Source organism: Patella vulgata, chromosome 4 (assembly GCF_932274485.2).
Source record: "Patella vulgata chromosome 4, xgPatVulg1.2, whole genome shotgun sequence".
Taxonomy (NCBI): domain Eukaryota; kingdom Metazoa; phylum Mollusca; class Gastropoda; family Patellidae; genus Patella; species Patella vulgata.
This window is the reverse complement of record NC_065882.2, coordinates 57,194,999-57,212,623: the sequence shown is the minus strand read 5'-3', so window position 1 is coordinate 57,212,623 and position 17,625 is coordinate 57,194,999. Positions and strand designations below refer to the sequence as shown.

The 17,625-nt window shown below is 33.2% G+C and overlaps 3 protein-coding genes across 3 annotated transcripts; 1 reads left to right on the top strand and 2 right to left on the bottom strand.

Annotated features, from left to right (window-relative positions):
• Nucleotides 1-69: 69 nt before the first annotated feature.
• On the bottom strand, nt 70-6,937 carry LOC126817067 (GPI ethanolamine phosphate transferase 3). Its single transcript, XM_050543853.2, has 5 exons — nt 6,050-6,937; nt 5,182-5,338; nt 2,866-4,609; nt 2,203-2,594; nt 70-830 (listed from the first exon to the last, which is right to left on the bottom strand). Exons 1-5 carry the CDS (start codon nt 6,820-6,822, stop codon nt 648-650), a joined length of 3,249 nt encoding a protein of 1,082 aa, XP_050399810.2. The 5' UTR covers nt 6,823-6,937; the 3' UTR covers nt 70-647.
• A 46-nt stretch (nt 6,938-6,983) lies between these two features.
• Nucleotides 6,984-11,596, top strand: LOC126817069 (cAMP-regulated phosphoprotein 19). The gene is made up of 3 exons (XM_050543855.2): nt 6,984-7,161; nt 8,214-8,321; nt 9,143-11,596. Exons 1-3 carry the CDS (start codon nt 7,099-7,101, stop codon nt 9,338-9,340), a joined length of 369 nt encoding a protein of 122 aa, XP_050399812.1. The 5' UTR covers nt 6,984-7,098; the 3' UTR covers nt 9,341-11,596.
• A 1,260-nt stretch (nt 11,597-12,856) lies between these two features.
• LOC126817951 (uncharacterized) lies at nt 12,857-17,247 on the bottom strand. Its single transcript, XM_050545125.2, has 3 exons — nt 16,893-17,247; nt 15,170-15,642; nt 12,857-14,078 (listed from the first exon to the last, which is right to left on the bottom strand). Exons 2-3 carry the CDS (start codon nt 15,623-15,625, stop codon nt 13,998-14,000), a joined length of 537 nt encoding a protein of 178 aa, XP_050401082.1. The 5' UTR covers nt 15,626-15,642; nt 16,893-17,247; the 3' UTR covers nt 12,857-13,997.
• Between the last annotated feature and the right edge of the window lie 378 nt (nt 17,248-17,625).

The following is a 17,625-nucleotide window of genomic DNA, read 5'->3' as shown; positions in this document are numbered from 1 at the left end:
AAATATATAGGTAAAAAAATATAGGAATAATACACTGTATATTTTATTTTATAAAATTTTAATTAATCATTTCCTTATTATGAACTGTGTAAAAAAATTATATATATATATTTGCATTTAATCAATGGTATAAAATCAATTTTATAAAAATTTACCATTAAATAAACTTTGGTACCATAGTTATCTTAAAGTACTAATGTATAATAGTACCACAGCCACATTGTATATGTCTCATTATTTGCACAAGATCAGACCATCGATTTGTGTTGATTAGCTGATCTTTTAGTGAGAACTGTAATTGTATACATGTAGATGAAATTCAGATAATTAAGAAAGAAAACATAACTGTATAGAATTAGCTGACAAAAATTTGATCCTTTGGCATCAACAGCAGATGATCCACCAATTATACACAGAAAATAGGGCATGTAGAATGAGGCTGTACTCATTGTACTGTATGTACACAAATACTATCTAGTTTTGGTTAATTTTACCATGACAGCATGACCATTGAAATAAATACTGATGAAAAAATATAATGCAAATTGTTATTACAAGAGTAGAAATATTACATGGTACATGTTGTTGTGATACGTAGCAAAATAAGAGATTCATAATATACATTCAATGCATGGATATTGTATTTTTTAGAATTCTTTAACAAATTTGCTAAGAGAATTATCAATGCGCATGACAAATAAATACATCAAAAATGATACTGTAAATGAAACAATGGTTCCAACTGCCTCAAATATAAACCTTGGTGCAAATATTTTCCATACCATTAGATGACGTCTGTGTAAACCTGCTGCTCCCATTGCTCCAAATAGCTAAAATGACAAAAAACACCTGTGATGACCATATCATGTTTGTACTATTAAATGTCAAGTGGGCAATGGATTAGCATGTCTGGGTGATAATCAACTTTAAAATACAGATGTGGCATACCATTATTTCGATTATATGGGCAGTGTGCCAATGGTACATGTACATATTTTTATACTAGGACTCGGGTGAGTTTCTGTATTTTCAGTTGTTTAATGGCCTTGAGCAAGACATTGTGTAACATATTGAAACAACAATCTGACTAAAGCCCTCATGTAGTATCAATATATTACCTAATGTCTCGGTTTCAATCATTAAACCGCACGAAATTGAGTTGAAAGTTGATTGATATATAGAAATATTAATATTAGACGTGTTATATACTATCGGCATATTTGTGACAAGACTTTTGCTAATCCAGATAGGGGATCACGTGGTTAAGTTGGTAAGACGCTGGCTCGCTAGCCTGGAGGTCGGGTGTTCGATCCCTGCATTGGCCGAGAAAGTTCATCCAGATTTTCCGGTGTGGTTCCCCCTTGTCAGTGATGCAGGACATAGGGTCTGACAAGGACAGCTGTCTAGTCCTTCAGATGAGACGAAAAACCGAGGTCCCGTGTATACATTGGAATGCACGTAAAAGATCCCTTGGCAGTTGGAATTCGATAAAAGAGTAGGCGATAGTGCCGCTGCCTGGGCAAAATTTCCCTCATAGCACACTGTATGGCGTATGCCCGTCTTCATTAGCCCAGCATAGGAGCAGAAAGGTAGGACGTTAAACCCCATTTCATTTCATTTCTGCTAATCCAGACAGACATGTGCAGCATATATGGATGAAACAGAAGCAATGCCCAAGTCCCACTTAGAGTTGCATAGTCAGGTCCACCTGATTACATTCTTAACAAAATTTTCCTCCCTCGCACTACATGTACATGTGTGCCATAGTACAAATCAACATGTTAGCCTCAAAATGACCAAAGTGTCTGACTCCCATTTCATTCCTTTCCATGTCTGCAAAAGCTTGCAAATAAATACATGAAATAGTTGTACATAAAATGGTTGTATACATGTATAAAACACCAGTGTGAACAAAGTTTCCCTTTAACAACACAACCATTGTTGGTTCCAAATGTTCTTTTAAACATATAGATTGAGCATGTATGTGAGACTTTCCTGCATGTCAGTGCCAGCAAACTGGATAATCACAATACAGACTACTAGGAGATTACAGAGTATAGCAAATGCTTCATATTTTGTTTTCACTACTGCTAACCTGCTTTCATCATCCAACCTCATCAAAGAGTGCAAAATTACATATTTTTTGGAACTGATTAAAATTTATTTTTGGAAACAGGAAATTAATTATGAATAATAAGTTACCTTGATGCTTGAAAATAAGAGAACAGCTAAACTCAACTGGTAGAAAACCTGTCTAAGCTTTTCACCATCATTGAAAAATACAAAATCTCCCTGCCACTTCCCTTTTTCCTTAACATGTGTTTTTTTACACATAAGTGAATTTAATCTTGTGTACAACTTTGGCCAAAATACAAGCAGTGGACAAACTAAACCCATAAAAATATTTGATGCAAAGGTATTGAAGGTCATGAGAATGGCTGGTAATATGTTGTTATTGAAATCACCATAGAAACCAGTAAAGGCTGCATTCCACTGTAATGAAGGAATGGTAGCTTGATGTCCTGTTCCATAAAAGAAGTGTGATGTCAACATACCAAGTGTAACTACAGCAGACCAATTGACTGTTGTTATATCTGAAAAGAAAAATATGACATGTACATATGGCATCTGGAAAAAATATCAATCCTCTCAAGAGAAGCATTTTTGAATTTCTTGATGTTTAATTGTCAAATAAAATTTGTTTTTCTTGTGATGATGAGAGAAAAACAATTCAGTTCAGTCTGTGCTGGTCTTTAAAAACAATTGAATAACATTAATTATGTCTTAATTTTGTTTACTGGCAAAAGAAATTATGGGAATATATTTTCCATTATTTCAGACATTCTCTATTATAGGTGTACTAACCTGAATCTTTAGCTCCATTTGAAAGATCAGCAGAGTAAATCTCTATAAAAAGAAAAACTGAAACTGATGCCAGAAATATGGAGGGGGACAATCCATCACCGAGTAGAAGAAACAGTAAAACACCTATAGATGTCACAACATACAATACACTGGACGTATACACAGTACCCAATCCATACACAACTGGTGGTCTTTCATCTTTAGCTTGTCCATTACTTGACAACTGTTCTTTCAATTGGTTAAACACTTGTGGAATAATTTGTGGGCTTGAAAATCCCATATTTGGTACAGATAATGGATTATCTCTGTTCACATACAGCACATAAAGACACAATGGGTTGATAAGAATACAGATGATTAATGATATTACAGAAATATAAACAATTTGTGCCATCATGACTTGTTGCCAACTGGGCAGAGAATCAAGTACAGCTGGAGGGAGGGCTTGAATAGCCCAATGAAGTCCAACACAAACAGTTGCAAAGGGTAAGAGATATTTTGCACATAAAACTGTTGCTGTATCTCCATTTAAATTACCATAATGTTTCATCCACACTCTTGACATGTAAACAAACAATCCCAAACACGCTAGTGACACAAAATATCTCATATTTTTCTGTCCAGATTCTTCTTGCGTAAAGTTTGTAAGTGGTTGAAGAAACATGGTTTCATTGCAGGGCATCTGTTCCTCTCGACACACTCGAAAATTAGTTAACAGTCTAAATAATAAACTGCAGGTCAGCAACACATACAGAATAATGAAGTTTGAATGACTTAATTTTTCAAAAATATCAAACTTTTGTTTTTTGTGCCTCACAAATGTCATTTCACTTTTTTGATCTTTGGTATTTCTATTGTTTGATATATAGGTTTTAATTCCATGAAGCCAGATGAGTGATTGTGCAAAAAACAGAGTAACTGTGTCCTCAAAAACAACAAAACTATTTGAAAAATAACCCGCCGTATAACAAAATAAAATGAAAGTGGCAATGATATTATCAAAAGAAGGCAATTTGAAAGTGGCATGCCTTTCACCCTTTGATTTCTCTGTTAATTTAATATTCTTTTTAATTAAAATCAAAAATGTCACAATCAGTACTAAACTAAAGAGATAAACCATGAATGGATTCATGAAATCACCAATATAAAAAGCTTGAAGGAAAGCATAGCCTACTATGACACTACTTGCTATCATGACAGATGCAGAAATTGGTGATATTGATTCTTCTTTCTTGTGAGCTAAATAAAAGTACAAATTAATCAAAATACTTAAAAACATCACAATTAATCCTAACGATATTGACACTAAATCAAACTTGGCCCAGATCTTTTGACACATTTCTCTTGAACCTTCAATATATTTTTCATAGTGCTCTCTAAGGTAAATCATTTTGGTCAGAACACTGCCCGTCTCACCCTCGGTTACCATAGCCGTCAGAAGTTTCTGAAGATCACTTTCGGCATGTTCAAACAAATTTTCCAATTCCCTGTAGGTCTGTTGAGGAAATTCTGTTGAGATTTCATAGTAACTTTTCAGAAACTGTCTAACTTGATGAGCATTTAATCTTAATGCCTTGACCACATGATAGACTTGTCTCATTTCACTTGTAGCTGTTTTGGACCAAGGACAATGATTGAATAGTTCAGGTATGGCCATTCCAAGGTTAGAATATGGTATTGGAACACCCAGCAAAAGAGATAGAGTAGGCACTAGGTCTGTCTGTGCTAACACTCTAGTATCCATCTGTAAAATACAATAAATGAAACAATTACAAGAAAATACACATGTATATCAGGTGTAAATCGATTTGCTTAGCTTTTATATATTTAGAACAATATTAATTACCATACATCTGGATGAAATTGTAAAATTTCTATTTCAAGGGACTTTGATAAAAAGGGGAGATAACTCAAGAACATTGAAATTCATTGGCTCTTAGAACCCAAATTAATTCTAGCCAAAACAGACCAAATTGTCATTTCCACAGGGCAAGTCCTAAATGTGACATCAACCAGTAATTTCAATTCTGCTGTCCTTGCAACGGTTATCTTTACAATATTGACAAGAAAAAAAAGTATTATGATATATTCAATCTATAAAGCAATAATCTAGAGATGCTTTGATAGAGAATAGTCTGCCATAGTAAAGGAGGAATACTTTAAGTATTGTTCACATTTCATAATTATATTGCAGATGTGTAAATGTGGATATGATCAAGCACAGAAATCTATAGGATCCGAAAACAGAAGAATTAATTGAAGTTGAATTTGGGAAATTTCTCAACTTAATTCAGTATCATAATGTATCACATAAACCTTTGGCATTGTAGCAGTAAGAATCTCTGGACTATAGATAAATAACCCTGCTTCTAATTCATCAGTGCTGTCTCCACCATGATCTCCTGTTCTTGTCATACCATGATCACCAAATACAAATAATACTGTATCTTTATCTAATACTTTAGTTACATTCCTGACACATAGAGAAACATAACAGAAATTTTAAAATTACAATTTTCAACTAAACAAAACATTAAATTTAGGAAGGGATTGATATTCATCCTTCAATGAGATAAATTTCTATTAAATAATGATTTTAGTACTATAGAATTTGGGGAGAACATGTATTAAAAATATGTATGAAAGATTTAAGAAAGCCAATCTGTGCTGAACAAAATGACATGCACCAGAAGAATTGGAGGGTCTAGAGCACAAGTGATCTAACAACCAACTAAAATGGTTGGTAGTTAGATCACTTGTGCTCTAGACCCTCCAATTGTACTTGACAAATGCCTGAATCTGTACACAACAATATCTGTTACAGGGGCCTTAATTCTAGGCATATACTGATCAATAGACTATGTTTATAATCAATAATGTAAGAAAATAAAATGAAATAGGGTATTATGTCCTACTGTTCTGCTCCTACACTGGGCTAATGAAGACGGGTAAAGAAAACAAGCATTTTGTCCAAGCTTGTATTTGGTTTTGCAAAATTTATTAGGAAAAACACTTAAAAAAGACAGATGTGTGCTGAACAAATTGACCGGCAACAATGTCTGATAACATCTGTGACAGAGTGCCTTATTTCCGGACTTGATTATATGATTATATAAATACATCTACATGTACATGTATACTCCGGGTTCAGTTAATTCTTATTCAAACGTAAACAGTAACACACCTTATCATACTATTCATTTGCAATAATTTTTCTGACATTGCTGGGTGGTTTGGTCCAAATCTGTGACCACAATGATCTACTCCAAGAAAATGAGCTATAAAAACATCCCAGTCATTAAGTTTAAGTTCGGGCAAGAGGTGTTTCAATATGCCATTGTCAACTGTATGCAGATCTTTAACATTAAAAGATGGAAACGGGAACCATTTAAAAAATCTACCAGGATATAGACCAAGCCAGGTATCATCCCCAAGAAATTTTATCTTTTTTCCTGCTGTTACCATCTGATCAATTATATTATCTTCCATTATCTCAGAACTTGCAAAATTAGACCCTGCATCAACAAATGTTGGCAGACTTCCTGTCGTTAGCCCTTTCAATCTCTGCAAAGTAGTTGTAGGTGGGTCTGCCATAAACTTTGACAACATGGCATTTTTAGGACTTCTGTATAATAAATTCTGAATAAATGGAAGTTTATTCTTAAAATGTGGCACTGTATCATTTAATTTGTATGATTCGTCGAACTTCAGAAAGTCATATTTCAATGCATCAATTATAATTATTACTGCTTTCTTGAATCTCTTGTGCATCCAGCAACCTTCTTCCTCATGATCATCTGTGTTCAAAGAAAAATCCACATCACAGCTACTGTTGTTGTTTATAACAACTCGCTTTAGGAGGAATCCTTTCGTAAATATAAGAATTCCAATTATGTAAATAGTTATGAGCCAAAGCAAAATGGCAATTTGCTTTTTGCCAGAAAACATGGTTTGCATGTAATTGTTCCTATAAAACTCCACTAAAACATTTCAAGGTTACTTTCCAAAGTTATCGCCAACCTGGCAAAATAGATGTAATATTTACCATTGCCCTGGGCGCAGACATATTTGATAGTCGCGCACCGAGGTGATGCGTCAAATTTGATTGGTCAGCTGTCGAAATTTTCATTGACGTCATCAAACGCCATTTTTGTCAAGTCGTTGAAAACCAAGTAGGCCCTACTCGAAGCTCCTGGTGAATTTTCACCTTTCCAAAACTTGTCTTCTTGAAGTATGGCGACTGAAGCAGGAAGTGGCACCCCTCCCATTGAAGATGATGTTTTCAAACAGCCACAGGTATAATTTAGTTCTGTACAAGTCAATCTGTCAGCTCTAAATTTCTGATTGGTTTGTTGTGATGCCTGATGGTTGCATACAAGAACTAAAGAAGAAAACTTGCAACTTTTGTACACTGGTTGTAAATAACGATTTGTAGAAAACAATTGTCCGGTTTAGTGTTACTGAAATCAACCTCTTTTACGGTTTAAAATAAAAAAAAAAAGGCAGATAAGAGTCAAGCTGCAATGAAAGTTTTTTTGTCTAAAAATCCTTAGATTAGAACATAATAATATAATATAATATTTAATTATATTCCTATGACTCTTAGTATAGTAGTGTAGTGTAACGTAGAAAACTAAAATATAATTTTGATCATTTTGATGGGGATGCTTAGTATTTAGGGAGCAGTATGCTTATCATTAAATTAGTTTTATGTTGATCGACTGTCTCTAACTGTAGACTACTGCTGATGTTTTCAGATGTTGCCAGATATGAATGTAGGCCTACATACAGTCTTTTGGGCATGGCAGAGAGTTTAAAACCCTGAATCTAAGCCTAGTCTAATGGCCAGTTCATTCCTAATATCAACAGTTACCACCCATTTAACTTTAAGACACCTTCGTGCATACAAAATGTGTGATTTTGGGCTAAAAACATATTCAAACTAATTAATCTATCAAAAATTTGCTTCAGATCCCTGTGAAAACAAACTATAAAAAAAAATATTTTTAGAAGACATTTTTGTCACCTACATTGATTGAGGGAGGGTTCATTTTTCAGAATGTAGGACGAAAATTAATTATTTACACAAGTCTATTCAAGAGCCTATCACTTATAATTATCCGGTCTTTTGAAATAGGCATACAAAATATTTAAATTTAGCCTGACCACTTGACATCATGACGTCAAATATTCAGATAGTGAAATCACTATCCGATGTGAGCACTGTAAGTATGAATTACATTTTTTTTGCAGATGTTCATGTACATAGAGGCCAACATTCTGTATATAGCCACGTAAATCAACTCCAAATTATGTTTATTGAGTTCAGTTTTTAATTCCTTTTTTAGCCAAAAGGTGTTGAGCAGTCTGAAGAAGCACGTCTCCGAAAGAAATACCCTAATTTGAAAGGTGGTGGTGGAACTGCGATTCTCCAAAAAAGATTAATCCAAAAAGGGGTAAGTATATATTACATCTGTAGGATTCTAATGTGGATATCTCTGGCACTGCTAACTGCTTGGTAACTGTTGATTGTAAGCTTAAAACATAAGGCGACCATATTAAAGTTGTAGATTGTCAAAATGTTTCTTTTGATGTATCTCTAATTATATAATTAGAAGCACCAAATGGTTTATTTATAAACCTGTACAGAAAAATTATCATAAAATGACATAATTGACATTGTTGGAAGATAAATGAACATTGAATGGTGTGATACCAATCATTTATGCATATGTATTCATCTATGTCAGTTTTTATACATCTACATTCAACTATAAAGCATAATTTCGATATGTCTGTTCTGTCAGTTATCCACAGTTACTGTCAAGAGTTGAAATTTCAAGAGTGTATTATGATTTTCAATGATTAAAGTGAACTTACAGCAAAATACAAGATTGCTTTGCCAAATTGTATTATTTTCAGTCATTTGGTTTTTTTTTTAGGTGCTTTACCTTTGTCAAGCACCTTACAGCTGAAAATGTACATTCTAAAATACTGAATGTCATTTTTAAATAGACCTCAAAAATGGTCATCAAAGTTGAGGTGTCTCCAAAGGAGAACCATATATTTAGAACCTTACGAATAAATTTATTTTATCCCAGTAGTTTTTTTTCAAATTTTCCAATCAATTTCAAAATTAATTGAATCTAAAATTGAGGTGGGATTATGAAAGAGGATGCCTCGTATGTAAATTGTAATGATCAGCCACATATATATATATATATATATAACATGCATATAAATGTACTAATGGTTTTTGGGGTTATTTCTCTTGCAGAAATACTTTGATTCTGGTGATTATAACATGGCCAAGGCAAAACTAAATAACCCAAAGAAGCCTTTAAATCAGTCTGAAAAACTTTTAATCCAAGAATCGATCGGAGAAGCCATTCCCACGCCAGAAAATCTACCTGCAAGGAAACCTTCACTGCCTAGTAAGCTTGTGGATAGGTTGCTGATTGAGGGAAAACAGTGATGTGACAAATGACCTAGTTTGAGCTACAAAATAAGAACAAACTTCCAAGGAGAAATTTCCTAACAGTTGAAATAATGTGATGTGCAAATAAGAACTTGATACCTAGAAGATGGTGGTGTTTTCTGATCAGCCTAATGCGATATCATATTTGTTAACAAAAAGTAACCCAAGCGATTTTTTTCTTTACTTCATGTAAAATAATTTTGTCTGGGTCAGGTTTCATATTTGTGATATAGAAGCTAAATATATAAAATTTTGTTATGATTGGAATTTTGTTTTAGATTTTATTGAGAGTAAACATATTTTCATTAGATTATAAGTTTATGATACTTTTTTTTTCCAAATTACTAAAGATACTACAGTGTGATAAATCAATGTAAAATATTTTGCATTTGAAACAGAATTCTGTTCCTAACTTTATGTCAAATTTATCATGTACAATGCCCACTATCATCCAATCATTTATATTTTATTATTAGGAATGTAGGAAAATTAAATATTATATCCCTCCTCTCTGTTGAATTTTGTTAGGATTTATGATGTGAAGTTATTGTTAGACACATCATGTAGAATAGAGATTTATACATCAATCAAAAGATGAGTTCTAGTATTGACGAAAGAAGCACCTTTGCTCTTCCCCTATATTAGAATAATATGTATCTCTATCCCTTATACTCTTGTATGAATATATTTTGTGTAAGACTAGTAAACTGATCCCAAATATAAATATATTTTATGGCTTATTTTATTGTGTATGTTTGATATTATGACTGATATTAATTGTGTTCTCTAATTGAATTGATGAATGTATTAAATAATATTGCATTAAAAAGCTGTTAATTGAATTTTGCATTGTTAACTTGTCCAAGTAGGTGAACATTTTTCATTTGGTTTCAAAAGGTTGCTCTGCACACGTGGCGGATAATGGAGAATAGTTTTCGTTGTGACTTTTTCAAAGATATCTATGTTTTATAAATTATAATTAGAGAATTTGACTTGTAAGCTGGAAGTAAAAATTGATGTATATCTAATGTAGATGGTTATTTTCCTTTTAAAAAATGGACAAATATATTTTCCCACAACAGTAACATTAGTCTGAAGTGTCTGACTCTTTCCCTGGCTTAGTTAACTGAAGAGTTAATTAAGCCCTCGATAAATGTTTAACATGGTTTTTCAGGACAGTAGCTTCTAAAAAGACATATAAGGTTAAGATAACTGGAAAAAAAGGGAAATGGGGAGCTGATTCGGATTCCCTTTGCGTCGGCCTTTAAGATAGCCATAAAAGACACAGCGGAAAGAAACGTTAGAATAACATAAAACATGATTACAGATAGATTGATGTAACATTTCTTGATAATATATCTTTGATACTGTAAATATGGTGTGGTCGTTTCATACTCCTGAAATAAATGTGTTCTAAAACAATAGGTAACTCTCTCCATTAAACATATTTTTTATATTGTAAGCCTATTCTTAATGTTTTCTTTGCTCAATTGCTATTTGTTCACAACACAGAAAATTGAAGTAAGTGGATATACCACAACAGCCATAGCCGGAAAGGTATTCATTTATACTACTAGACTGAGGGTTAATTTTATAATCATCTTGGGTAAAGTATGGATGCATTGATATTATTCACTTTTCCTACAAAGAATCACAGAAAATTTCTTCTTTTGAAAAAAGATTCAATTATAAATAAATATCAAAAGAATTAAAAATTTAAATTTTGCTATTGAGACTAAAGAGGCATTGTCACTTTTCAAGTAAAGGCATTAATTTTTTATACATAAGACAAAACCTTTTGCACAATTGTTCCTTGAATTTTATGAAAGGTACTGTAAAATGTGTATGAATTTTAAAAGGTCTTTATTCCAGCAATGAATTATTCAGATTTGTCACAAATATAACCCATAATATTTATTTTTTACCCTGCGTGTCTCGGCAAGATGTATTTTAAAACATATTGATCCAAATTATGTTGTAATTCTGTTGTGATTCATTATTAAGGGTTAAGCTAAGGGTATACATATTAATGTTTGTGTACAAAATAATTTGAAATATTATAGTTTTGATTGAAAAATGTGTTATGAATGAGATTCCAGAAAAGATTGGAATTTATTTGTTGTTTAGAATGACTTATTTGGTTGAAGAACATCTTAGAACAATCATGTTTGTGTATATATAAATTAAGTATTGCTAAGTGACAGAATTTAAATGTATATATTATAGTATGATTACAATAAATGTTGAATGTTACTCTCATTTTGTATCGTGTATTATTTGTAACTAGAGCTTGAATAGTAACTGGCTTTTTGGCTTTAATATGCCTGGTATGACAGTCTGAGTGAACTCTAGACTGAATCACAGCCTAGCCTCACTCTTGTTTAATGATGTGAATGCCCCTAATTTGGTCAGCTAGATGTTTAGTTTCATAAACAAGACAGGATATGGTGTGATTTTGATCAACAAAAAGGAAATGGCAGTACTAGCCAGTCTCTATATTTTGTTTTTAATATATAACTATATTTGTCTGTCTGTCCCACTTTTTGGGACACAATAACTCTCCTTAATTGAGCTAGAATCTTCAAAGTTGGTGTAGGTGTTTATTAGGTCAATGCCTTGATGGAGTTTGAAGATGAGCATTTTCTGCTTAGGGTAAGCAGAGATAAGCAAGTTGATTGGTTGATGCTTTGGGACATGATAACTTTAGTTCTAATTAAGTGAGAGTGATGAAACTTGGTGTATAGTTTCATTACATCAATATCTCGACTAAGTTCGATAATGAGCATTTTCTGCCAAGGATAAGCAGAGCGATAAGCAATTTGATTGGCCGAGACTTTGAAACACAATAACTCTCTAATTGAGCTAGAATGTTCAATTAAGTGAGAGTGATGAAATTTGGTGTTTAGTTTCATTACATCAATACCTTGACTAAGTTCGATAATGAGCATTTTCTGCTCTGGATAAGCTGAGCGATAAGCAATTTGATTGGTCAAGACTTTGGAACATAACCCTGATTTTAATTGAGGTAGAATGTTTAAACTTGATGTAGATGTTCATTAGGTGAATGTCTTGACTGAGTTCAATCATTAACATTTGGAACTAAAGCTAAGCAGAGCTAAGCAATTTCATTGGTCCATGCTTTGGGACAAGATAACTTTGATTCTATCTGATAGAGACTGATGAAACTTTGTGTATAGTTGATAATCAGTTTGATTGCTTGATACTTTTGAAAAAAATAAATGTGCTATTAATTAATATGTGTCATCTATTTATTTTGGCATTTTGGCGGGGGACATCAGCCTCACTGTTGGCTGGTATCTATTTCTAGCATTACATGATGTCCTACCTAATAAAACTTGTTTACGAATTTGAAATCAATATTGGGCAGCAGCCATAATATTGTTACAGATGCCACTTTATAAAATACCCTAGCTAGTAATAATACATCTTCATCTCCTGCTGGCATTTTTGAGTAGGCATAGTTCAGTCATGGCAAAGGACTGTAACAATCAATTTGTCAAGTTCTCCATTTATTGTCCAATTTATTAAAGGGTATGAACAAATACACAGATTCAAAATTATTACATAAAATCCCTTCCCTGAACAATGTTAGAATTTAGCACACTGATCAGCAGTGAATGTTCGCTAGGTCGCTACAATCACTGATAAGGATGACATGGATGCGACTTAATGAGTCCCAAATATTAACTTTTTTCTTCCGTCAAATTAAATTCTAAAACATTTTTTGCATTTATTAGAAAAATAAATAAAGACGTTTGAATTGTTTGTAGGTAAAAATCATTTCCTATTTAGTGTAAATGGGTATTAAAATAAGCAAAATTCACCATTTAGCCCAAATCAGTAACGTCTTATTTAAACAATGCACTTGCTATTGAGCCAATGATTGACGCCGTGTGATGTGACGTCACATGTCGAAACAGTCATCTGTAACAGAGATATTAAAAGAGCTCTGTGAAACAGATTGAGAATTTAGTGAAATAAATTTGTTCACGCCTACTAAATCAAATTTCTGTAAAAAGAAGGGAGGTAATTTAGTCTTGCATTTCAGCTGTTATCAACTCAAAAACTGTTCATATGGAGAAGGATGTGCCCCAATAAGTGCAGTCTTCTTTAATTTAGGGACCAATGGATAGTGAAGCAGTGAGAATATTGAAACTTATTTATAACATATCAATAAATACACTAAACTAAAAATCACATTTGTACAAAAATTTAAAAAATATTGAACTAGTCAATAATGCGGACATAAATATATATATATATTTAAGACAAATGTACAACACATATTTATCCATGTACATACAAATAATATATGTTTATAATTTGACTATTTCATTATGAGAAAGGGAAAATTAACTATTTGGAGGTTTGGTTGTTTTTTCCCTCACTTGCTTTCTACAATTAGTTAAACTACAAAGTACATTAGAAGGCAGATCTACATAATGGCAAGATCATAATAGAATGTAATATATATCAATGTAAAGTATAATGCTGTTTTAAATTAATGACAAGATAAAATAATTTAAAGAATTAGCATATAATTTGCTATTATTCTTTCCCTTTGTTTCTTCCTTAATGGAAAATAATACTGGTTTACGATAGTAAAAAAAAAAAAAAAAAAAAAATAGAATGATTAGCCATAAGAAAATCTCGAATCCCAATCTGGTTTAGTTTCCTTTGCTGATGCTTTTCTTCTGGATGGACTCCTTTTACTCTGTCAATAGAAGACACCATAGTTAATAAAAGATCAGTAAAATAATGAATGTGATTATTGAAACACCATAATATATCAAAAATATTATCCTATCTGTCTTTATCAGCTGTTACAAGCACCATTTTAAAATGGTACATAAAGTGATGATAAATAGATGCGAGGTAAAAAAAAAAAATGGATGTCGGCCATATTATATAAATGACTTTTCCAAGAATAATAATAGTATATTGATATTGCACCATGAGCATGCTCAAAACACAGTCCAAAAGAATGGAATGGGGTTTATAGTTTAACATCAAATGGGCATATGCCATGCATTTTTTCTTTGAGGGGAAATTTTGCCATGCATTTTTTCTTTGAGGGGAAATTTTGCCCAGACAGCAGTGTTTCTGCCTACCCTTCATAGAATTACAACTGAAAATGGTTATTTTACATGTACATGGGTGGACACCCTTTTTCCTTGCCAGTCCCTGCACCACTGACAAGGCTAGAAAATCTGAAGGAACTTTTTGGGCACTGCCATACTAACCCACTGTGGCTCTCTTGCAGTCCACAATCATTCACAACTGTTGCATAGTGAATTCTATCTTTAGAATGTTTTAAGTATAGATTTATGCACAACAATACCTGGAAAGGGGCTGCGTAGGGAAAAGCACAAGGTTTTTTTTGTTTACATAACATAGTTGGTTTTCAGACCTGGGCTAAGAAATTTAATTCTGCATCACTCAGACTCTGATGGATGCAAATTGCATGCAGAAGATTTCAATCTTTTTGAAAATTTCACCAGATCTAATGTCTTGTATACTATAAATATTAGAAGATAGACATTAAATCAGGTTTAATGTTCTACCCTTCTGTGATTTGCACTTGTCAAGGGTTCTTTTATGCCAATCTGTACACAGGACATGGAATTCTATCCCATCCACATGACTAGATACTGCTCCTTACCACGTACCCTGTCCTGCACCACTTACCAGGTACCCTGTCCTGCACCACTGGTAGTGGTAATGATGTGTTGATTACTGGTGTACTATACATGTTTTAAAATGGGACTAGGGTGTCGTGGGGAAGCAACTAAGAAGAATTCTTACCTGTGATGATGTGACTCGATTTGAATTCCTCTGAGAAGCAGTTCTTGTACCAGCATGAGATGTGTAGGCATTTCTAGTCAAACCATCGACATCTGTAGAAATAGGAGGCAGAGGAGATTTCTGAGAACTGAATTTTTTGGGTCCTCCATTTTTACCGCTAAGTCCACCAGCTGTATGAACCCTTCTCATCTGAATACCATCATTTTGCTCCTGGCGCCTCAAAATCTCTTTCAATTTCATGTTAACTTTATACGCTTCATGAAGCAATTCTTCTGTATCTTCTTCAGTAAGCTCAACAGATTCTAGTTTTTGTAGCAGTGTATCTGGGTTCGAGAGATCTTCAGAAGTTATATCTTTTTGATGTTGTTTGATAGTTCTTTCAGTATTTCGTTGGACTTCTTCATCATCTGACGAATCGATTTCATTTGCAATTACATCACCCCCACTAGTTGCCATATTTATAAAATATCTGACTGAAAGAATCTTTAAAAAATTAATTCATTTAGAATCAATTTGACAATGTAAATTAGCTTCGGCTTCCCTTCGGAAAAGAAAATTTCATAGTCCAGAAATTGGTCCTTTGGCTTTTAATTAAGGTGTAATTCGAAATAAGTTTGAAATGTACCAAGATGCAAAGCCCGGTATAACTATACTGAGACGCATCACTTTTATAAATATAGTTGATTTTAAATCTTGTCTGGGATACAATTTAATCATGAATTTCTGAATGTAACATCAGATCACAACAAGAACATCAAAATTGGAATTGACAAAATGGAAACGTTGAAAATACCATGAGTATGAGGTATAATACTCTGCTTTTTAAAAAGCTAGGGTCAGTACAATATGTGCAGTTCTGTGGAAGATGCGATGATACTATAGGCCAAGGCAAGGTTGACAACTGAATACGGTACCAAGAATGCGCCAAATTGTGTATATTTAAGAGGGCATCAGTACCCGCGCCATTGGAAGCAGCATTGCAACCTTGCATGAGGTCAGGTGTGACTGTCCAAACACATGTTACTGACTTTATATTTTAAAAAGTAAAAGTTGTTTATGTTATATTTCCCCCGATGTTATTATAAATCTTCCTGTGTACAGTGTGTTAGTAAACTAAATGTCCAGCCTACCCTATAATCATGCCAAAATCACATTTCAGCTTCATTACGCTTCGCTGTGTCTCAGTACATGTATGTAAGCTTAAAGCGATAATTTCATACTTTCTAAGAAAGACAAAACATAATTATTTCTATGTCTTTTGCTCAATAGGTTGTCAACTCACTATTATACGATCATAGGTATTATTCTCCCACTTAAAAATTACCTCCCTTGTTTTTCTATTCTGCCCATGGAATAGCTATCTTCAAACGTTTGAATTTGAAGTTGAAAATGATATTTTTGCCAATTTCTAGTGAATTATGATTAATAATAGGATTATTCTTTAACACGGTAGGACTGTTTATAGATACCATCTATTTTAAGGCTTTATTTTAATAAATTTTAAAAATATAACTTAAAAATATGAAATTGCAACTTTAAACACTAGGTCGTACTCGTATACCAAATTCATTGTACAACCTAGTCATAGTATACTAATTACTAGTGGGGTAGTGCAGTATATAGGGCCTACACGGTTAATTCTGCTAGTGCTGTCTCGTTTTTATTCATTTCATTTGAAACCTTTTTCGGCACATTTTCTTGTTTAAAAATTACCGATACTTACTAAACTAATCCATATAAAAACTGTTTAAATCCATAAATCAAGATTTAATTTTCAGACCATTTATTTTTCCTAAACCAACAAAATACACCTTTTCTCTTTTTTTTTCTTGTGTTGGCGTCATTCACAACGGAAATTGACAAGGGATGTAACTCTCTTGGGTTGTTTTCTCGATTATCCAGATAAGTATTCCATCATCCGTAGACAACATCGCCCACGACAGCCTAGCCCCAAACGGAAGCCTACTGTTTTGCTCATCTGTTTCATAGAGGTTTTGCCAAGCGAATATTCACTGCTGATAAGTGTGTTTGGCGTGTGTGAAAGGCCTTCATTTAACGTCCGTTTCCACCGAAGTGTTATCGCCAATTACTATTTGTGGATGCACTCACAAATTCCTAGATTATTCATATTGCCCATGTGTACATTCTAGAGTTCACAATTTTTTATTCGATTTTGATTAACGTTAAAGGAGCTAAATCGCTAACATTTGGGACCTTGAAATTGACAAGAGTAGGTCGCAACACATATAATACTGTAGTATGAATGTATATAAACTGATTTACATTCAATGGTTTCCGTTTTTACTCCAATTTCAAATCAGTTATGTTCGGCGAAATAAGCCAGCAGTCTCAAGCGAGTGCAAATTTCTAGCGTCTGGTTATTCCAGTCTACATACGCCGTTCGATTTGGTGCAATGTGTCTAGCCTCGTCCCACGAGTCTCTTGATACAACTGGG